Source organism: Poromitra crassiceps (genome assembly GCF_964638095.1).
Source record: "Poromitra crassiceps genome assembly, chromosome: 2".
NCBI lineage: Eukaryota > Metazoa > Chordata > Actinopteri > Beryciformes > Melamphaidae > Poromitra > Poromitra crassiceps.
Genome location: NC_139624.1, coordinates 57775415 through 57799709, shown reverse-complemented (window position 1 = coordinate 57799709; position 24295 = coordinate 57775415). Strand labels below are relative to the sequence as shown.

Here is a 24295-nt window from a genome sequence, read left to right as displayed (position 1 = left end):
AGGGGCGCCCTGTTCACATTCACACACATTCATACCTGGAAGCTGACCAGTACAACCACAGTCTGATCTGCTGGCCACTGAGCAGCTCCACTGGAGTGTTTGGGGTAACTTAAGGGCACCTCAGTGGTGGTAATGAGGGAGGGGGGCAAGCACTGCCTTTTCACTTTCCCGTCTCAGATTTATCCTGGCGGTCCCAGGGATTTTATCGGCTTTAGCTCAGGAGGTAGAGCGGGTCGGCCAATGACGCAAGGGTGGCGGTTCGATCCCCGCTCCCTCCCAGCTGCTGTCGTTGTGTCCTTGGGCAAGACACTTAACCCCAAATTGCTCCCGATGGTGTGTAGGCACCCTGCGTGGCAGCCTGCCGCCATTGGTGTATGAATGGGTGAATGTAGACTATCTACTCATTGTAAAGCGCTTTGGATAAAAGCGCTATATAAATGCAGACCATTTACCATTTTTACCATTGAACCGACGACCTTCCGGTCAGAAGCTTGCTTCTCTAACCTTTAGGCCACCACTGCGCTATGAACTGGCAAGTGGTTCTGACGGTTGTTCCAATATGATTTGAATGCAAACGATAGATATATAATATTACAAATGATTGTATTTCTGAACTATTATTCCCAGTCAGATGTACAGTATGTTCTATTGATGCTGTCTGAGAGAATTTGAGAATTTGATCTTATGCCGAGAAAGTGGTTGTGAGGTTACTGTACTGTCAAAATCCCATTTCCCTTGTCCAATTCATTCTTGATGGACTCACATTTATGACATTCTCCATCTCTTTCTCTGGCTGAGATGAAACTGTCTCTATGTCTCAAACCTCAATGCTATTCTCCTTGAACAGGCAAGCGACTGATCTCTATTTTAAGAAAGAAGAAGCTCAAACTAAACTATTTTTTAAGCAACTGAGATCCTCCAGTGTCTGTCCTATGGTGTGATGGTTTGGGAAATAATTATTAAAGAATATCAGAAGAGGCTAAGAAAGAAACAGTTTGTGCATACTCTTCAAACATCTGCTGGATAGATAGAAGTATGTAATGAGAAAGCTGAAATGAAAAACAAGATTTGGGATGGTAACTTTGATCCTCTTCACACTAATGAATTACAATAGCTGCTTCAATAGGTTCAGTCTGCCAAGAATATCTGTAGAGAAGTTTTGAATAATGTTCTGTACTGCATTGAGACTCTTGAGTGAGCTTTTCAGTCTGCTGAATACTAATAGTAGTAACACATACTAATAGTTTTGCTCCATGTAGCATAACAGAAAATCAGTATCTCTGTGTGATGACTATAAGCGGATGATCATTATAACAAATTTCTCTTTTTCTTTATTTCTCATGCAGATTGCCATCTAATTGACATTTGTGTACTTATTAAATTAATACAGTACATATAAAGTAATGAAACGGACAGCATCGCTATTTATTGAATGTTATTGACTTTAAAAAAATCATACAGTAAATTAGCCTACTGTTACTGTAGGCCTCCAGCTGTTTCAATCAACAGTCTCACATAGACAGACAGAGACGCCGCGATCTATACAGACAGACATGCACCAAGTATCGCTGCTGTATCTCGTTGGCTCATTTTTTACTGTTTGTGAGTCACAAATGTATAGAAAAATGCTGTGGTTTTAAACATTTTTTCCATTGATCCCAGGTGTGAAAAGGCCCAAAATTATCACTGTAAGCGGAGTATTGATCACTATAAGCGAATTATTCAAACAGCATGTGTATAGGAATGATTTGGGACCAAGCTTTTTGATCAATATAAGCGGCTGATCACTATAACCGTGATCACTATAAGCGGATTCCACTGTATATTATGTATCATTCACTACATGATTGTCTTCATGCCCTGTCTGGCTTCCCATGCAGTGCAAAACATGAAACGCATATATTTTGCCTTTGTGTAGATACAGTATCTATTTGTCTTGAGCATTCCTGTGATAGAGTAGCTGATGTCACTTCCTTCAGGTGACTGACAGCTCTGTGTGCCCTTCCAGGTTGCGGAGCATGTTCTTGGCAGGAGAGCGCTGTGACGTGGAGACATTGGAATGGGCCAAGAAGAGCTTTGGGGTTCCTGTCCTGGACCACTGGTGGCAGACTGGTAAGAAGACTTCTCCTGTTTACAGACAATAAACCTTTGAGTGATTTGTCAGTTTGTTCATAATCTGAGAACTGATTGTCACATCCATGTCATTAAAGGCAGGCTTTGCCCATTTTCAACCCGCTTTGTATCATTAATTATGCAGATGGGAAGCCTTTACCTTGTCTTCATGTTTTCCTGCAGCGAGAGCTCCGCATACATCTGAACATGTATGTACCTGCTATAGAATCCCCAATCCTGTAGTGTGGAGAGCCGTAGTGTGTGGTGAGTCTGCCCATTGAGATATATGGGGGGGGCGGGGTTTCCCCCTCGCATCAAGAGCTTTAACGAGCATTAATGACCCATACCAGCTGGCGGGGGCAGAGTTTCTGCAGGCAGTCAAACATGGGTTACTCGATGCAGAAAACATATACACAAGGTAAGCACTATCCATCTGCTTTATATTACCGAGATTATAATGATATACAATGCGGGTTGAAAATCGGCAAAGCCTTAAAGCTGCTCTAGATTTGTATGTCATTTTGGTTTCCTTTGTTACTATAAAGCATCACAGGCCAGGATTTCTGCTGCATTAAGGTTTACATTTTTCAAACTGTTACCTCGCTGCTAACTGGAGGCGCCAATGTGCGAAGTTCCTTAGTGTCACTTTGATAATGGCCATAGCTTGAGGAGCACTCTTGAGTAAAAATTAAAGAGTAATTGTTATCGCTATGTGATAACGATTCAATCCTTTGAGATAGTATGAGTCCTCGAGTGCTTTATCGGTGCTGGCTGTATATAATGTTTTAATTTGACTCAATCTTTAAGCCTCAGTCTCTTCTAAGTGCATCAGTGTGAGAAGACTATAAATGTGGTCTTTTCTGTATTTTAGTAGCCCATTGACATTAACTTGGCCTTGAGAAAAGGCATAACTCCACAGAATGGTTATTCCCTGAAAGCAGGCTGTCACTGTGATGCACAGTTGATCACACTTTCTCCCTCTGATCAATCCTTTCTGCATATTTTGTACTGTAGGCCGGGGGATTGGACCCCCGTCTAGTGGAGCACTTATTACGTTAAAGACCCCCTCCGTTTGAATTTCTCAGCTCCTCTGAGAACTGATCATCACACAGTGTAATGCGTCACCATTCCCACCAGTTATTTGAGTCTCTGTCAAAATTAGATTGGTTTGTGGGCAGATAGGGCAGACAAACAGCTGCTGAGGTCACTGGAGAGGTGCTTTATGGGGAAAAATACACTTCATAATTTACGCAGAACCTGAATAGCTCAAAATGAGAGTCAGGACTGAATTCTTTAATGGCAAGAGAAAAGTGGAACCGCTCCACTGACAATGGATAGGGGTCTGTTTGTGTGTGTGTGGGTTGGATTTAGAAAGTCTCATTTAATGATGAGTCTTGTGTAGCCAGAGCTCCTCTGATCTCCTCACTTAGTTTAGTCTGGTTGAAGCTGTAAGTCAGGTGAGAACGAAGGTGGGAAAACATCCAGAGTGAATTTCTTCTTCTTCCGCCAAGTACGTTCCATGGCCCCTTTAAACAAGGGCTTATGGCCTTGTCTAGCCGAGATGGGATGTGAGAGCTAAGTTGTTTATTTAGTGAGGAGTTGGGAGAGACAACAAACAACCAAGAGTAAACTGACCAGTAGTGATGCGCGGGTCACCCAGAACCCGCCGGGTCCCGCGGGCTGGCCCGCCCCGCAGGCGGTCTGGGTTGGCAAATTATGAAAATATCGCGGGTGTGGGCGGGGCAGGCTCAGAACGTGACAAAACAACATTATTAAATAATTTAGAGCAGTGAAACACAGAGAGTAACCCTTTATTAACACATTCACTGCCAGACGTTTTTTTTTTACTGTAGTTAGCTTCTGCCAGAGGGTTTTTTTGAGGATTCTGGCTCATCTTTCAAGACGCGAGGATTCTTTTCTGCTAAGATTTTGTGAACACACAATATCTCAAAAGAACTAATAGAATGTGTGCTTTCTCTGTCTAAAAGAGTTAGTTTGTAGAGTTAGTAGTTATGTAAGCATTAGCAGTTGAATACAGCATGGTTTCAGCGTCAGAAAAATTATTCAGAGATAAACGGCTTTTTGTGAAATTCGATAGAACAGTCACTTTAACCATTCATTTTTGGCATCAGTAAGAGTCAGACATCTAAACAATAGTTTTGAACAGTAATTTCCTCCATAACAGCAGGAAACCCCCCTCTGCTTCCAACTCCTCCCTCCGTGTGTGTTCTCCTCCTGCCTCCCTGGCTCTCCAGCGGGCGTGTCACAACGAAGTTGCTGCTGCCTGGCTGCTGCCTGTTTGAGCGGCCGCTGTTTGAGGAAGTCTGGGTGGACTCGCTCGTTTCGTGGAGTTTTGGTTGAGAGCTTTGATGCGATTCTGGTCATATTTATGCTGCGTGTTTCAAAGTGTGCATCCAATCTATTCTTGGAACCCCCCACCGTTGCCACCGCTGTGCATCAGCGCGAAAGTGAAAGCGTTTTCGCCATCAATTTTACAGTATGAGAACGGCTTCGTCGCGCTTTTCCCTCCAGTTTTGGGTCGCCTCTTTCTACTGTGGAGAGACATGTCGACACTCAGTGGGTCGGTAAAATAGATTATACACATTCAATACCTCCAATTCTGGTGTAGGAGACGTAAAAGGGTTAGATCAACGTCCCACCGTCAAAAAAAAAAAAATCGATTCTGAGAACGTGTTAACACGTCCTTGGCAGTCAACAGCTGGATTCTGAAAACGTGTTAACACGTCCTTGGCAGTGAACGTGTTAAGACGTGAACTCTCTCACACACGTAGGCCTACACACAATCAGACAGACAAGGCGACTCTGAAGCCATCTGCACCTGCTGCACTCTATAGCCTACATGGAGTAAAGAAACGCTTCAATGAGAAACAAACATTTTGGAAGGATTATTTGCTGTAATTATTATTTGAAGTGTCCATAAAACTAATGCCACCGCAGATTTTCTGTTGTGGACTCGACTGTGATCTATTTGTCAACTTTACTGCAACGTGAGTAGGCTACGTGACCAATTGAGAGCGCATGAGGTAATTAAAAGAAATCAGACAGCGAGTCTGAAGGCGTATCTGCAAGCCGTCTGCACCTGCCGATCTCTACTACTACTACTGCAACGTGACCAATTGAGAGCGCATGAGGTAATTAAAAGAAATGGGGAAGAATAAGAACTGTTTCTGTAGCCTACCTCCTCCATTTGAAGACCTTGGATTAATTGAAGAAAGACCGATAATAGCTGAATTTGTAGCCGCGCAATGCATCCAGAGAGTACAACTGTTGTCGCGCACGCATGTGAGTGTCTGTGTGTGTGAGACAGCGAAAGAGAGAGGGGGGGAGAGAGACAGAGTTACTTTGCACACCTTGGAGAGCTCTGCTGCGCTCCTCCGGAGTCCGGAGACATATTACATTAAATTGGCCGTTGCGGGCTGCTGGGTTGGGCTGGGTTGGGAATTTTCAGATATTTTAACGGGCCGGGCGGGGCGGGCTGGCTCCAATGACGGGTTGGCTTGGTGATGAGACAGATGTTCTTATCTTTGGTCTTGTTCAAGTACAGGATGTAACCGTCCAGGATGATCCAGGATTATATGTGGATTTTGTCAGTTTTCAATGAAACAAAGTCAGCCTGCAGTCATCTGTCTGTGGCTAATCAGCCTCCACTTCACATACCGTAGTCAATCTCTCCGTTGGCTCCCGAAAGATGCAAATGCTCCCACTTGGTCAAAACACATGTTAAGGCGGGACATCCACTTAAGGCGGGACATCCACTCATTTCTCCAATCACCTGCCTCGCTTTTGTTTACATGTGTTGTGATTGGTCGAACTTGCTTCTGGTCTGAGGTGTTTTTTCTTTGGAAGATGATAACTTCCTCTGGCCAAATGTTATTGGACTGAAGTACAGACTGTCTCCGGGGCATTCAAAGATTGTGGAAGAGATAGACCGGCATGAGAGACTTATCTCTCATGGCACCTTGCAGCATTGCACCTCAGATTACTGTCATGCTCACAGTGGCCGAGCCCTGATGATTTACAGTAAAGGCTTGTCAGGTCATGTCCTTTAGGTCACAGACCAGTGGTTGTACAATAGACAAGCGAGGCAGAGTTTGCTGTTTGTTTGCTAGAAAGCACGTAATCTCTGTCTTTGACTCACAATTGACCTATTATCCATTACGGCTGTTAATTGGGAGTCTTGGGAGTCTTGGTTCTCGCTGCATAGCTTCTCAGGCCTTGGTTCCTAATGATTCTTGAATGGGTTTGACCCTTTTAACCTCTTGGATGGGAGGCTTGTGTCCAGGCACTGAGCCATCATGGCAATGCTATCTCCTCCTCTCTCAGCTCCATTACTGTCCTCCCCGAGCACCCCGATTTCCTCCCCGAGCACCGGCAAACCACCCAGAGCACCCTGATTACCTCCCCGAGCACCCCGATTTCCTCCCCGAGCACCGGCAAACCACCCAGAGCACCCTGATTACCTCCCAGAGGACCCCGATTACCTCCCTGAGCACCCGCAAACCACCCAGAGCACCCTGATTACCTCCCCGAGCACCCCGATTACCTCCCCGAGCACCGGCAAACCACCCAGAGCACCCTGATTACCTCCCCGAGCACCCCGATTACCTCCCCGAGCACCGGCAAACCACCCAGAGCACCCTGATTACCTCCCCGAGCACCCCGATTACCTCCCCGAGCACCGGCAAACCACCCAGAGCACCCTGATTACCTCCCCGAGCACCCCGATTACCTCCCCGAGCACCCCGATTACCTCCCCGAGCACCGGCAAACCACCCAGAGCACCCTGATTACCTCCCAGAGGACCCCGATTACCTCCCCGAGCACCGGCAAACCACCCAGAGCACCCTGATTACCTCCCAGAGGACCCCGATTACCTCCCTGAGCACCGGCAAACCACCCAGAGCACCCTGATTACCTCCCCGAGCACCCCGATTACCTCCCCGAGCACCCCGATTACCTCCCCGAGCACCGGCAAACCACCCAGAGCACCCTGATTACCTCCCAGAGGACCCCGATTACCTCCCCGAGCACCGGCAAACCACCCAGAGCACCGGCAAACCATGATGAATGTGCCAGCCACGGCATGAGAGCGCAATTAGATGTCTGGTCGTTTTGTAATATCCTGCTAATGCTAATGGAGGATCGATGCGGGACAAGCAGACATCTCTGTGTTAAATATGGAATCAATACCATTGAGGCTGTAAAGGCGACAGACAATCTGGGGACCTGCACTCTGATTTGGGCTCAGATTAGCCCACTTGGTGTGATTGGTCCTTCATTGGGAGCGTGAAGAGCTCCAGAGAGCAGTATTGCAAAAAATCTCTGCTAGATGCCACTAAATTCTACTAACTGGACCTTTAATTCTAGCATAATACAATAATACAACATAATCCAATACATAATACAACAGTATATTATACTGTTGTATAGATTTGTGCTTTGGACCAGTGATTTAAAAGAAAAGAAAATTAATTGAAACACTAGACACAGCAGTAATCCGTGTCTTCAGGTTCTTTGTTTTAGAGGTAACATCTCATTCTGCTTGAACAATGGGCTGTTTCTGTCATCATGGAGTATGATTCACTTCCTCTCTCTCTCTCGCTCTCTCTCTCTCACACACACACACACACACAGACACACACGCACACGCACACACACACACACACACACACACACACACACACACACACACACACACACACACACACACACAGTCACACTGTGTATCTATCACAACCAGGTGATTTATTGAGTTTGAAGAAAAAACTCTGGCACCCTCTTGATTTCTGTCTAGATGTGTAAATCCCATTGGATTCTTCACCCCCTGCTAAACTCAATAACCGGCAGCTGGCGGGCAGCGCCGAGATCCAAATGTGTTCTAAGCCTCTTCACGGGAGAATGGATTGCTCCTCGTTTCACCTTCTTCTTTTATCTGTGTGTGTGTGTGTGTGTGTGTGTGTGTGTGTGTGTGTGTGTGTGCGCGTGTGTGTGTGTGTGCGTGTCTGTGTGTGTGTGTGTCTGTACTGTGTGTGTGTGTGTGTGTGTGTGTGTGTGTGTCTGTGTCTGTGTGTCTGTACTGTGTGTCTGTACTGTGTGTGTGCCTAACTCAGTTTGTCTTCAAACTTGTGTGTAAAACAGACAGAATAAATAGCCTTGCATTGACCAGGTTAAACATATTAAATGGTTCCAAGGAAAGCAGACTGAAATCACTTGCTTTCTCCCCCCTAGCAACACCCACCTTCATGTTCATACAGCAATTTCCCGCAATTAACCCATTTATACTTGGCCAATTTATCCCCATGCTGCCCTATTGGCTGCTCCGGTCACTGCTCCACCCCCTCTGCCGATCTAGGGAGAGCCTAGACTCTGCTTCCTCCAACACATGCGCAGTAGCCAGCCACTTCTTTTCACCTTACAGGGGGAGCTTCACCGTTAGGACGTAGCATGTGGGAGGATCACGCTATTCCCACCAGTTCCCTTCCACCCCGACCAGACGCCCTGACCGACCAGAGGAGGCGCTACTGCAGCGACCAGGACACATACCCCCAATCCGGCTTACCCCCGCAGACACCAGCCAATCATGTCTGTATGGACGCCCGACCAAGCCAGACGTGGATACGAACCTGCTCTCGTGTTGGGTAGGCAGGGAATCTACTGCTACACTACCCGGATGCCCAGGGCTGCAGGATTTTGACAACACATCGAAATAAATATCTGCGATTATTTTGACTGATATTGCAATTGAGATATGATTTGCACGATATCAGAGGGACTGATGATTTTTATGTCATCATTCTCATTTTCATTGAAAAATATTAAAATGATTATGGGAGCTGCCCAGTACATCCACAGTCTTGATGGTAGTCAGTCATTCACATTTCCAGCTGCGTCTTCCCAGCCGGTCCAAAGATTCGAACCAGCGACCTTCCAAGCGGCCAATGGCATTTTGATTTTGACTCCCAGATGCCAGTAAGAGGTCAAAGGCGTGTTGCCTTGCCAGGAAGAGGCAGAGTGGGTACGATTCCCTCCTACCTCTGCTGAGTTCATGACGCACCTCGCCGCCGGTGTCGCGGCACCGTTTCGCCGTCTCTCTGGAGACAGGACATCGATCAGGCGACTTTTAGCGGTGCCAGAGCTTTGACAACTCTCCTCCATCTTCTCTTCCCACAGAAGGGAAGCAACTCGCGTAATGGAAAAGAGTTTAGCATTGGAGGCTCGTTTACTCAGGAAGGGCCGTCCCAGAAAGCAGAGACAAACTTCTTCCTCCTCAGTCTCATTACAGCTTGATTCATTATACATGCCACACCTGAAATGCAAAGTTTGTTTGCATCCTCTGGCTTTGGACTCCAAAACAAGTCGTTTTTCAAGCTTGTGACAGTCGTTTAAATTCTCTCTCACCGGCTTTTTTTGGCTTCTTCCGTCCTTTGCTCACCTACAAAATAGATTCAAATGGAACAGAATCAATGACAGAAGCAGCTGCTGATAAATCTTCCCAGCTGCTTGCCTGTAATCTGTAATCTGATGTCATCTCTCTCGTTTGGAATGTAATATTCAGCAGGCGAAAGCTGTAATCGATGGCGGGGAATCGGGAGCCGAGAGCGATGAAGGCCAGGAGGCGATGGTAGGTGAACTGCATGGCCAATACTGACCCGCAGAAAGTGGCCGTCATGCAAAGAAATATCCCACTCTTTTCTTTTTCTTTAATCACGTTTTTGTGGATTTCTCTCCCATTTTCTTCCCAATTGTACTTGGCCAATTGTACTCCACCCCGTCTGCTGATCTGGGGAGAGCGGTAGACTAGCACATGCTTCCTCCGATACCTCTGCAGTCGCCAGTCGCTTCTTTTCACATGACAGCGAGAAGTTTTTCACCGGCAGGATGTATCGCATGGGAGGATCATGCTATTTCCCCCAGTTCCGCTCCCCCCGAACAGGTGCCCCGACCACGACCGACCAGAGGAGGCGCTAGTGCAGCGACCAGGACTCATACCCCACTGGCTTCCCACCCGCAGACACGTCTAATTGTGTCTGTGGGAGCGTCTGACCAAGCTGGAAGTACCGCTGCCAGGAATTGAACCTAGACTTCTGCGGTGGTAGGCGAGTCCTTTTACCTCTACACTACCCACTGCCCCCTATTCCACTTTTTCATGTTTACAGCTACAATATGGCCACCTATTCCTTTCCTTGAGGATCTGAGAGTTTTGATGCGGCACATTTGCTCTCCAGCGACTCTGTGTGAACCTGCTGTATCATCACTGTAGTATCAGTTATTTATCAAATGGAGCCCAGTTCCTGTTAAAAGATGCATCATGAAAAGCAGCATCTGCGACATCATGCCGGCGTTTACCCCCACTTTAAAACGCTTCATGGAGCATGCACGGCATGCTGCGTACTCCCTCCATGCTTCATGGAGCATGCACGGCATGCTGCGTCCTCCCTCCATGCTTCATGGAGCATGCACGGCATGCTGCGTACTCCCTCCACGCTTCATGGAGCATGCACGGCATGCTGCGTACTCCCTCCACGCTTCATGGAGCATGCACGGCATGCTGCGTACTCCCTCCACGCTTCATGGAGCATGCACGGCATGCTGCGTACTCCCTCCACGCTTCATGGAGCATGCACGGCATGCTGCGTACTCCCTCCGCGCTTCATGGAGCATGCACGGCATGCTGCGTACTCCCTCCGCGCTTCATGGAGCATGCACGGCATGCTGCGTACTCCCTCCACGCTTCATGGAGCATGCACGGCATGCTGCGTGCGTACTCCCTCCACGCTTCATGGAGCATGCACGGCATGCTGCGTCCTCCCTCCACGCTTCATGGAGCATGCACGGCATGCTGCGTACTCCCTCCATGCTTCATGGAGCATGCACGGCATGCTGCGTACTCCCTCCATGCTTCATGGAGCATGCACGGCATGCTGCGTACTCCCTCCATGCTTCATGGAGCATGCACGGCATGCTGCGTACTCCCTCCATGCTTCATGGAGCATGCACGGCATGCTGCATACTCCCTCCGCGGCTGAGAAAGATGAAAGTGGCATCAGGTTTTTGGTACGCATCCGTTTCCCATCCGTCCCCCCGGACGCTTCCCCCTACCCTGCAGCCAAGTGTGTAGCACTGCTGATTGGTAAACAGCCACATCACACGAAGAGACAGCGGCGTTCGCTCCTCCCTACCACAGCTCTCCTCAGATCTGCACAGGACCCTGGTTGGAAATGGGAGGAAGTCAATGGACAAAATAGTTTGCTGCGAGTGGTGCCACGGAGAGAGGCAGCATGAGTAAGATGCACGGCAGAGACGAGGTCAGGGGTCCAAGTGCGTCTCTTGACCTTGAGTAGAAGACGCCGCTGCCAGCATTTTTCGATTTCATGGAGTTTGGCTTTGGAATACAAACAGTTATATTATGCCAGCTGTTACCAATCCAAGATTTGTCGGTGATCACAGACAATACCAAATTTACACATTCTCTGCTGGAGATATTCAATTATGCAAACAAGCTTGCAGGCAAAAGTTTGACTAATTTGATCAATTTAGCTTGTGATTAGTTTTTATATAAGAGTGCTTGGCTGGTGCAGCGGTGGAGATTGGTTTTCAGAGATAGAGTGGAAATGATCACGCGCTCGTTATTCCCTTGTGCGGCGGACTCAATCATTTCTCAGCCTCTCGCTGTCATGTGACGTGCTGATTCATTCTGTCTCATCAACCCAGCCATGACACCACACTGCTCTTTTATGTCTCGCTCATCCCTCCCCCCGCCTTCATCATCATCATCATCATCATTATCATCATCATCTGTCATTCGCAGTTATGTGCTTCCTACACACACAAAATGCGTCACCCTTGAGCCACCCAAAATCCACATCCCCAGCCTAGTTCCCCTTGTGTACATATGAGAAAATGGCTGTGATTTTGAAGCCTGATAATAATCTGTGCGCTATTTTAAGACTGAAGCACCATCGGCGGGATGAGGGGGGCTGGAGGGGGTCGATGATGAGGGTTGCTGATGTCACCGGCGTTGCCTAGTAACCAATGTGTGTTTCCAGTTGGCAGGGTTTGGCTGCCTCGCCAGCGAGAGGTGGCGGATGGAGTCTGAGATTACAATAGTGCAGTAGGTGGCTCTCTCTCTCTGTCTGATGATAGTCTGTCTCGGGTTCTCTTTGTTTCTCCTTCTCTCTCAGACATCAGATGCCTTTGTAATAGATAGTATTATCTAGTGATGCACCATATTGGATTTTTTGCAGATATCCGATTTTGCCGGTAACCTGCCGCTGCCAGATGGTTTGTTTTCACACAACCATCTGGAAACGAGTCACTCGGGAAACCATTTCAAAGGGCAGGCACTTAACACATTGACTGCCAGCCGTTTTTTTCTTGCTGTAGGTAGCTTCTGCCAAGCCGTTTTTTGAGGATTGTGGCTCATTTTACAAGAGCCGAGGATTCTTTTCTGCTTGGAGTTTGTGAACATACAATATCTCAAAAGTACTAATAGAATGTGTACTTTCTCTGTCTAAAAGAGTTAGTTTGTAGAGTTAGTAGTTATGTAAGCATTAGCAGTTGAATACAGCATGGTTTTAGCGTCAGAAAAAATATTCAGAGATAAACGGCTTTTTGTGAAATTCGATAGAACAGTCACTTTAACCATTCATTTTTGGCTCTCTCTCTCTCTCTCTCTCCCTCCCCCTCTCGCTCTCTCTCTCTCTCTCTCTCTCTCCCTTCCCCTCGCTCTCCCTCCCTCTCTCTCTCTCTCTCTCTCTCTCTCTCTCCCTCCCTCTCGCTCTCCCTCCCTCTCTCTCTCTCTCCCTCCCTCTCGGGAGGGAGACGCACTAGGTTTAATCCTAGTGAGAGGGGGAGAGGGAGAGAGAGAGAGAGAGAGAGGGAGGGAGAGAGAGAGAGCGAGAGAGAGAGAGAGCGAGAGGGAGAGTTGCTTCAACTCCTCCCTCCGTGGGCGTTCTTCTTGGCTGCAGCGGCCGTCACAAGCTTGTCACCAGTCTCAGTGCTTTGCTGCTGTCCTGTGCCTGTGGCTGCGCGGCCGCTGTTTGAGGAAGTCGGCATGGACTCGCTCGCTTCTTGGAGTTTTGGTTGAGAGAAGCTTTTGCGATTCTGGTCATATTTATGCTGCGTGTTTCAAAGTGTGTTCCACCTGTAATCTATTATGTAAATTTGCAATCCCGCATCGCCAGCAATCAGCGCGAAAACGAAAGCGTTTTCCCCCATCCATTTTCATGAGAATGGCTGGGGTGAGAATGGCGTGACAAGTTAAAAAAATGCTTGCCTTCCTCTAGTCAGGAGAGCACTGTTGCCACTTAGTGGGTCGGTGGAATGGGTTGTAAACGTTCGGTGGCTCCAATAATTATATAAGAGATGTAAAAGGGTTAGATGCACATCCCACGGTCAAAAAAAAAAAAATCATTTTTTTGACGACTCAACTCGTCGTTGGCAGTGAACAGCTGGATTGTGTTTGACGACTCAACTCGTTCTTGGCAATTAACGTGTTAAAAGAAAATACCTTGAAGGTGATTGGATGAACCCTCTGTCTATCACGTCTATTACGGGCTCGCTCTCGCTGGCCCCAAAATCCCGCCCATAGCTGCCTCTAGACGCTGATTGGTGCAAACCACTGGTGCATTCAAACCAATAGATTGAAGCATGGCAAGATGGATTTGTCCTGTGATTGTGATCTCATGATCTCCGTGAATCCAGCTGCCTCGCAAGGTTAATATGCCGATATTTTCCAACTCTTTTGGCCGATAAAGATATGTGCATGCATTTTTTTCTCACCTACTTTCAGAGAACATCAAGTCTCTCCTGTCGTGGAATTAACACATCATTATGTCTACTCTTATCGTGATGTCCCACTGGCAGATGCAAACAATGCTTTTCAAAAATGTGCACATTCACTGGGCAAAATAATAATATTACTGCACTTCAACTTAGGTTATGTAAAACATGCCATATCCGGGCATAATTAAAGCATAATTTTATTGGCCTGTCATATCAGCAGAAATGTCCGCTTCAGGCCGATGCCAATATTTAATTTTAAGGCCTTTATCAGCCGATGATGTGCCGGTATCTTTTCCTGCACTGTGGCACCTTTCAAGTCGATGTTGCAGCATCAGGCCTAGTAGGCACGATGCACTGCCTACAGCACCTTATCTCCCTAGGTATTGTTGGCTTAACTGTATCAAATGTAATTGTAAAACTGAGCCCAACCCGTTTCCTTTGCCTTATTGCTATTCCTTCCCACCACTTCTGTGGCCAGAGCAGTCCCACTGCTCCCCCTATTAAGACACACATCAGAACGGCTTTCTTTTCACTCACATTGTGTCTGTGTCACGTCACCCTCTTGGCTTTGCGCCTCACGTCAGTCAGGCACCAAAAACCTGCTGTCACTCAGGCCGCCTCATTACGACGACGCAGAGACAATAGCGCAGATGTCGTGAGCGACCGCCTCGCGTAATTAAAGCATGCCGCTTCTCCGAGAGCCGAGGTGCTACGTTTGCATTACCTCGATGTTTCCTGGAGGCTGTTGTCAGGTCTCTGATCTGGGATCTCGCCTGTTGTCATCAGGTCTCTGACCTGGGAGCTCGTCTGGCATTTCGCACCAGACCATTGTGCCACCAGACCATTCCTCTGTTGAATTTCAGAGGGTCTTTCATTAGCAAGTGAAGTAACACATTTGTATACATCCATTCTATATACCTTTGAGTGTATGAGCGGAACACTCTGAAAAGTGATAAAGGAGGCAATGTTTTTAGCTGATGGGATGACTTGTAATTGTGTGTGTGTGTGTGTGTGTGTGTGTGTGTGTGTGTGTGTGTGTGTGTGTGTGTGTGTAGGTGTGTGTGTGTGTGTGTGTGTGTGTGTGTGTGTGTGTGTGTGCGTGTGCGTGTGTGCATGTGTGTGTGAATACTTGCACATCTGTCCGTTTCTTTCATATCTCTCTTTGGTGGGCAGCATCTCCGATCTCATGCAGCTGTTAAATCCGCACGCATTTCACTTCTGTCATTTCTGTCTTCCTCCCTCTTGCGCTCGCTTCTTCCCTTGTTATTTTGCTCAATTTTAACATTGGGAACAATCAGAAAAGCTTGATTAACCGGCGCCTTGCTGTCTACCTGTGTCTGCCTGCTCAGCAGACTGCCAAAGACAGTCTGTTTTGATATGCTTAAAAAATATGACTTATCATACTGTTTCTGTTTCACTGCCACGTTGTATGAAGTGGATGGGTTCTTGGCATTGTCTGAAGCAAGCAAAATCATGAAGCACTGTTGGCTATCTATTCTCTTTTCTCATCCTCCTATGCTTCCCTGTCTTTTCGCCTGTCCTTGGGTCAACTATCTGGTTCAGCTCCCCAACAACCACAAATCACCAAGACAACCACAAACACTGCTGTGCATATGTACAGTATGATGCACATAAAGCACCCCATGGATGGATATGACACTGACAGGTCACATGAAAGACAAACACAATTTTATTTGTGTGTGTGTGTGTGTGTGTGTGTGTGTGTGTGTGTGTGTGTGTGTGTGTGTGTGTGTGTGTGTGTGTGTGTGTGTGTGTGAGTGTGTGTGTGTGTGTGTGTGTGTGTGTGTGTGTGTGTGTGTGTGTGAGAGAGAGTGCGTGTGTGTGTGTGAGTGCGTGTGTGAGTGAGTGTGAGATATATTGGCCTGTCATTTGCACACCAAAGAGTTTTTGTGTTACGACCCGGTCTAGGGTCAGTGCACAAAATGCACACAGAAACCAGGGTGTAAAATGTACAAACTGCACAGTTTTATTGCGAGGCACAATAACTTGGGTTGCATTAACAGTGTTAATTACTGGTAGAACAGACTGAAGCAATGGCTCAGGGTGAACATTAGCCAAAACCCACACTAAATACCACCCACAAACTACAGTAAGGGCAAAGCAAAGACAATAATAAACCTACCTCCCTCAACTAAACCGAAACCAGAGAAAACAGAAATGAAAAGGCCCATTCAGAGCAGACAGAGGCAAGTTAGCTTTAGCAAGCAATTAGCTACCATTGCCCAGAGATTTACAGACAGCAACCACTATACACAGTAGTACACCCAACACTATAAAGCCTCTAACAAAACACAAATAAGAGTAACACTGGTTGGAGGAGTGACAGGGAAGTCCAGCAGCAACACCACTCACTTACTGCTGGGCTCCCCACCATCTTGCAGAATCCAGGGAGTTTTAAAGACAGTGTGCTGCGGGGTCGACCAATCCACAGCCACCACCGGCCAATCACTGCTGATTGCCATCACCTGTTAGAATAAAGATCCACTCACAACAAGCTTGCTCTCGATCAGCACACATCTAGACCACATGCATACAGCGGAATTAACAGGAAACACAAGGGAATACAATACAAATACGGCCTATGGCCGTATTACTTGCGCCTACTGAAAAAGGTAAAGGATAAAATAGGAGGAAGCTAAAATTATGAAGCCTAGTGCTCTTGCTAATAACTGCAAAAAACAACAACAAAAAACAATATAGCCAATATCTGCTAAATTATCTAGGTTTGCTAGTTAGCATAGCTGACCTTCCACGTTCAAACTAGTCATACAAGCACATAGTTAGATAGTTAAGCTAGTTAGCTGCTAGCCTGCTGACATTCCAAGAACATTTTTTAAATGAGGGAGAAGGAGGGGAAGTCATTTTAAGGAGTTTAACAAGATAATTGAACTTTTTTTGTGGGAAAGACCATCAGACGCAAATTATTATTCAAAGTAGAGTATTTTATATACATCTTGAAACATGACTTTAGGAGGTCTTTAAGGGTTAGCCTCAGTCATTCACTAGCCACCTAATCTAAATGTTATGATTTGGCAGCTGCAACAACCAGGCCTCTAAGCTCGACCTGCCCCTCATTGGGCAGCAACCTAGTCCACACGCATGGGTATTTTTGAAAATGGGGTTTTTCTTCCATAATAATTGCATCCACACAAGGCAAAAACGCAAACACAGCACCCGCTATCACCAGCTAGCGAGCAAGCTGACGGTGGTACGTCCTCGTCTGCTTCCAAGGTCTGTGTAATACGTGCAGTAAAACATCATGGGACACACTTACCCCCAGTTAATTTGCTTGAAAATAGCACCACACCCCTTGGTCAAATATCCGTTCAAATAACACTGCTCCAACCATAATGGTCACAGCAAAGTAGACATTCTCTTGAAGAGCAGATTGTTGCCTAGGTGACAGGCAACAGGCTGTTGTAAACACTGGAAATAGCGGCACATGCTAGTGATGTCACCACACCAAAATCTCGGTGCATACTTGTCACAACTCCAAAAGTCTGGTTATCTTATCCACACAGCGGACGATGGAGATATTATACACAGGCATATAAAAATCTCCACCTTGGGCGTAGTTTTCGAAAATGTCCGTTTGCAGTTACCTTAAACGGCATTTGCGTGTGGACGGGAGGCCAGAAAGCATAGAAAAAGCTCTGTTTTCTAAAATACCTTCACAATGGCACCCCGGCCGGTACCGTTCCCGACCACACTTGTCCCCAAATTGACCCCAGGTTCAGAACGTTTGATGAGTGTGAACGTTGGGTTGCGTTCCGTTCCGTTCCGTGCCCGGGTGCGGAACGGGGAACTGTCACAGGGTCCACTTGAAAAGGTGGTCTGAAGAACGCTTTGGCGTGCCCGGGAACGGAACACTTGCGAATGTGAACGCCAACCGTACCGAACCACACAACACACGGGCGAGGATACACTCCAGGCATAGTTGATGATGCAAGTGTACTCTGCAAGTGTTCCGTTCCGCGGAACACGTGGAAGAAATGTTGTAATGTGAAAGCTGAGCAGCGGGGGAGAGGGGATGGGGGGCAATCGTACCCGGACGCTGGAACAGAACGGAACGAAAGCAATCATTCCCACTGAGAAAGCACCCTTAGTTTTCAGGCTCCTTCAAAACACTGAAGGAGCACACTAACGTAAGGTGACCAGACATCCCCGATTTTCGGGGACAGTCCCCGTTTTTGGTGACCTGTCCCCGGCTGGAGCTGTCCCCGAAAATGTCCCTGATTTTCTACTGGCATCTGCAGCCGATATTACTCTACCTCTAGTGGGCTCATTCTTAAATCTAGAGTGAAGATACTTATAGGCTATGAAACTGTAAGACTATACAGCATCCATTGGGACCAACAATGCCATGCTACCTTGTCGGGAAGGGGGCTAAATAATGAATTTTGAAAAACCGGCATGGTCAATTTCAAAGGGGACCCCTGACCGTTCTCACCTCAAGATATCTGAATGAGAATGGATTCTATGAGTACACATGAGTCTCCCCTTTACAGACGTGCCCATTGACCAACCACTCAAGCAGGAAGGTTGCGGGAGGCTTACGGGCGGGTTAAAAGCATATAAAAGCATCACATGTCTATGTAGCCCATTGATCCAGGCATCCAACAAGTGTTTACATGCTGCTTCCTGCTGTTCCAGGAAATCTTGAACAATGAAAAAACACTTAGGACTGTGACACCGAAAATACTTTTTGAGATCTGAGGCTATTCATAAAACATCCGGCGCTGTAAGTTCGGACGGCCAGGCCTCATGCTGCTGGAGAACACTTTGACATTTTGTAAAGGGGCACAGTGAATGAAGTGTGTGTGTGTGTGTGTGTGTGTGTGTGTGTGTGTGTGTGTGTGTGTGTGTGTGTGTGTGTGTGTGTGTGTGTGTGTGTGTGTGTGGTGGGGGGGGGGGGGTGCACCAGGGGCCTCTTCGTGAAGCCGACACTGTTTATTAATTTATTAATAAATGAAACCGGAATCATCCCCATTTTCTATTTCATAGGTATTAACATTGGATATTTGAATGATATATTGATTGCCGGACTGGAAATGTCCCCGATTTTCATTTGAGAAATCTGGTCACCTAACGGCACCAGCCGAAGCTAGAAGAAAGCATTGTTACAACAGCTAGCACCACAATCAACAACAATAAAATACCAAGTTACCAATTGACAAGTAGATCAATAGTTTGCTAGCAGTACACAAGTGTTGGGAGGAGTGAACAGATGAGAGAGCAGCGGCACGGGTCAGCAAGCTAACTAGCCACCACACCTCTGATCTGCCATCTTGAGACTGCAGATACTGTATATAAATGCACTTGTCACCGCAGCAGCCAATCTTCCAGGAGCCAACCAATCCACACAGGAGATGACTGTCAATGAAAGCAGTCAAAGAGGACCTAACACAAGCGGAATAGTTCACTCAATACGGAGGTTTACTAGCTGAAACGTCGTCAAGTAGATCGGAAAACTATTTACAAATACAACAATACAATAAAGAAAATTGCGACAGCCGTCACAGTGAACCAAAAAAACATCAAATCCAACATGACAACTAAGAGAAAATGGTTTCATGTTGTGTGCCTCCATAATAAGTGAAAGCCGAGGGCTGTATTTAGCTTATTTTTTTTAAATCCAATTAAAATGTTGGATGTGCCTCTTTTACTTGTTTGTATCACTCTTGTATAACCCTCTTTTACGTGTTTGTATCACTCTTGTATAACCCTCTTTTACTTGTTTGTATCACTCTTGTATAACGCTCTTTTACTTGTTTGTATCACTCTTGTATAACCCTCTTTTACGTGTTTGTATCACTCTTGTATAACCCTCTTTTACTTGTTTGTATCACTCTTGTATAACCCTCTTTTACGTGTTTGTATCACTCTTGTATAACCCTCTTTTACGTGTTTGTATCACTCTTGTATAACCCTCTTTTACTTGTTTGTATCACTCTTGTATAACCCTCTTTTATGTGTTTGTATCACTCTTGTATAACCCTCTTTTACTTGTTTGTATCACTCTTGTATACCGCTCTTTTACTTGTTTGTATCACTCTTGTATACCGCTCTTTTACTTGTTTGTATCACTCTTGTATAACCCTCTTTTACTTGTTTGTATCACTCTTGTATAACCCTATTTTACTTGTTTGTATCACTCTTGTAAAGTTGAGTTTTCGCAACGTTCTTCCTGATATTGAGTTGCAGAGACTTTTGCACAGTCCAAATTCCAATTGTCTCCAATCTTAAAAATGCTTCTCAAACTCATCTGCCTCTCTTCATCTACATCCCCTCCAGTGTGATTGGTATAGATTTCATAATGCAAATCAATAAGTGATAATGGTTTTCACCTGGATTCACCATATGGCTTGAACCATGTGTTTAGTGTGTCTCAGTGGCCAGAGGAGAGAGAGTGAGGGCTTGAGGAGTAGGGAGGAGATGATCACAGTGCCATGTTTAGTTTTTACAGACAACAGCTCCCGTCCACGCAACTAGTAATAAGCAAGGCTGTTCAATAGCTTTCTCCAACACCACCCCACCCCCCCAACCCACAGCATCCACTCATCCATCACACTCAAAGTGCCTCTCACTGGCTGAGCAGAGCTCCAACAGGTCCAGGGAAGATTGATTTGTTTGTCTACAGGGGAGAGAGAGTGGGGGGAGAGAGAGCAAAAGAAGAGAGAGAAGGGGGGGTAGGGCTTGGACTGAGAGTCAGACTGCCAGTCAATCACACAGACAAGCACAGCCTGTGTGTGTGTGTGTGTGTGTGTGTGTGTGTGTGTGTGTGTGTGTGTGTGTGTGTGTGTGTGTGCGTGTGTGTGTGTGTGTGTGTGTGTGTGTGTGATAGACTCTAGCCCACAGACGAAGCTTTCACTCGTGCTTTTTTCTATCCACCTCTTCAGAAATGGGAGCAGAATAGCAGGACTGCAAGTGTTTTGACTGTCTTAGCTCTATTATGGCCAGCTCTTACAGGAAACCCCAAATAGACACGCATTAGACCACAGACCACCTTTCCCATTTGATACAATTTAGATTTTTGATGATGCTAGTGTTGATTTGGCATTGAATTGTACAACACTGTATGCGGGGAGATAATAGTGTTGAGTGTACATGTTTAGTGAATTAAAATAATGACACATTGATGAGTCATTTAAAAAATGAAATTCTTCAGGAGCATTTTATTATTCATATTCATTGATCCTATCTACCTGTTTCTCACCACAGATCGGACACTTTGAATTTCTTAGGCAGACCATTAGTTTCTCTGAGCCATGGGGGTGTTTTCTACCCCACAGGGATAACGTTGTGATCTATTATGCTGCAGACACATGTGAGCTGGGGAAGCGAGCTCGGGAGTTCATGAGTCAGCTATTAGAAAAACCTATTCTCTTCAACTCACCGCCTAAATATGAGAGAAAAGGATCTTAGCGAGGTTACTAGTTATCTTTCATTGAGACCCCCATTGATTTGTCTTAAATTGCTCCGATGATTTATTCACTTTTGGACTTAATTCTACATAGGGCTGGGTATCGTAAAAAATATTACGATAATATGGGTTGTAGCTGCTGCAGTAGTGGGCCAATCACACCTCACATTAAATCGATGAACGCTTGTGGTGATTTGCTGGGAATAAAACCATATATATATTTTTTCTATATCTGTGTACAAAAAGGATCGAAAGCCGGTATTGTTTGACTGGAGAAGTTTTGATACCGATACCCAGCCCTAACACTAGACTTGAAATCTGCGCAGGCGTACAAGTCTTCCTGTACGCCTTGTAACTTGTAAAATGTTAAGGGCCATTTATGTTGTCTTTTTTCATTTGGGTTTTAGCTGTATTCTCTGGGTGTGAATTTCCTGCAGCAAGCCCTGGCGCTCCCCTTTAAACAGCCAGCTTTAAACAGGCTCACGCTGACACAGCTCACTGGTCAAGGACATGTCACTGGACATGTGTCAAGCCCTTTGATATTGGCCCCTTATTATAATCTGAGCTTGTCCTGCCATTGTCATCCAGCTTTGATATGATGCGGTTTGTGTGATTACATATGTATTGGGTTATTTATGTGAATCTATCATATTTATTCATTGTCCAGCTCTTAATTTAAATTGATTCTACTGTAACACATTTTGGCCAGATTCAACACAAGTGGGTCTATGCATAATGAATATATTATTATTATTATCCTGGGTTTCAATGAAGATTTTTAATGTCCCCCTTGATTTAAATGCTGTTTAGCCTTTATTTATTTCTATGGCTGCTTTACATGTTTCAGTAGGTGCCTACATTGGGGTCTCTCAAGCCATAGAAAAATAACGACTTTTACAGTAATACCTTTTCATTTTGTGCATAGCTCCAATCCAAAAATGTCAGCATTGGCCTTCAAACACGCATATCAGTCAAATCCTATAACCTTCCAACAACATGAATCCAGTCCTACCTTCTCAAAGGTAATTTCCCCTTTGCTCTAGTTCTTGGCAGATTATATGGTCATTGGTCATAAATGTTGGTCATGTGTGTAGTTGTCACAAACCTTACTGGTTGTCACACACACACCTGAGGGGGGAAGCTAAAGGCGTGACTGGTCAGCAGGGGGTCTGTCATCACCTTGCACTTTGACCAGAAGGGCAGGACCAAAATGCCGCCTTGAAGGCATAAAAAATCCTTTTGGATGGTTGGTGGTGAGCTCTGTCTGGACCGAGGGGGATGGGCTTTGAACCCTGCAGGGAGTAGCTAACCTGCCTCTGATGAATGAGACTTGAGTGGCTGCCAGTTCAGAGGCCACTGCAGTCGGGGAAAGTAGCCACCTCACCCTTACCTCCCTCTTCATCCGATAGCTTAATCTCCCGGTCAACCGACAGCTACCTCCTGCCCCCCGTACGGCCGCTCATGTCTTTGAAGTTGGCAGTGCTGAAGTTGGAAGTGGGGTTGTGCTTTTTTGATTAGCAGTAGGGGGGGGGGGGGATACATTCTAGATCCACTGAGCAGGTGAACCTGCCTGGCTTCTGGGAAACGTGGATTCAAGTTGTTGGAAACATTGCAGGGATCATCTTAGTCCTTGCTAACTTGAAAGTTTATGTTACAAACATCTCATCCCAATGGTTCTATTGGGTTAAGATCTGGGGAGTGGGACTGAACGAAAGTCACTGTTATGTTCCATAACCACCATGGTGCTTATATTTTTCTGCCTGAAGTTTACATTTGTCTGCTATTTCAGACTGGATGGCATTTTGCTTTCAACTTAAATCTAGTGAAAGGTTGTGAGATATAAGCTGCCCTGGCTTCTGCACGTCACTCACTGAGCTGCTATTTGTATACTTGTGGCCGGCTGTTGGCGTGAACGAGTCTTGCCATTCTCCTGTCCTCTCTCATCAGCTCAGGTTTTTGGCTCTCAGGACTGCTGTGCTGCTGACTCAATGCTGTAGGTCCCTCTACCATGGTGGCATCTGTCTGTGTGTTTGGAGACACCTTCTTGTAAACACAATACCTCAAGAACAATACATTGTACACACCTCATACTTAGACCACAGGTTCCCCCTGTAGAATACATGAGCTGATTAGATTTTGGAGCATCTAGCAGCATATTTCTACATATTAATGAGGGGAAATGGCGTACCACTTGTGAACACAATAACTTGAAAACAATAACAGAAACTTCATACTTACACTGATTAGATTTGGGAGCACCTCGCTGCATAAATGTGCATATTGATGAGAAGAATTGGCATTTTTAAAGACCATAACTCAAGAGCAATACATGCTAGAAACGTCCTCCTTACACCGCAGATACCCCCCTAAAGAGTAGTATTTGATTAGATGTTGTAGCACCTTGCTGCATACATTTGCATGTTAATAAGAAAGAATTGGTAGCACATTAGGCAGCTCTGTCTCAGGAAGCTGTAAGTGCCAAAAACCCAGAAGGTTGGCTTTTTCTGAGATGCTGGAACCGGCTCATCTGAGACTAATGATCAAACGATGTTCAAAGTCACTTACACACATTCTGATGTTCAGTCGAACAGCGATTGAACCTCTCAATCCTGTCTGCAGGCTTTATACATGATGTGCTTTATCTGCCTAACTGTCTGGAGAGGTGTCGTCATCATACTAAAAAGAAAGGACTCTCCGTCTGTATGTCCTTCACATATCTCGAGATCTGTTTGTCCGATTTGCTTCATGTTTGTTGGCGGGTGTGTGTGAAGCGCAGTGTGGAGTGTTGTTTGGATGAGCTGCAAGCAACAATACAGGAGGCCAAGGAACCGGTTTGTTCTGAACAGGCATGTTTTGAACGGGCACTGAAGTAGCAAAATGGATACTGAGAACAATGAAAGCAATCATAAAGTTGCAAAGGCTCCGTTTTCGTAC

At 46.0% G+C, this 24295-nt stretch overlaps 1 protein-coding gene across 1 annotated transcript in view; it reads left to right on the top strand.

The window, feature by feature from the left end:
• acss3 (acyl-CoA synthetase short chain family member 3) overlaps nt 1–24295 on the top strand; it is a gene marked incomplete at its 5' end in the record, with an annotated part of 101391 nt that overhangs the window by 69553 nt on the left and 7543 nt on the right. Inside the window, one exon of the mRNA XM_083662602.1 lies at nt 2009–2112. Within this exon, the coding sequence (XP_083518728.1) occupies nt 2009–2112 (104 nt within the window). The remainder of the gene's footprint in view (nt 1–2008; nt 2113–24295) is intronic.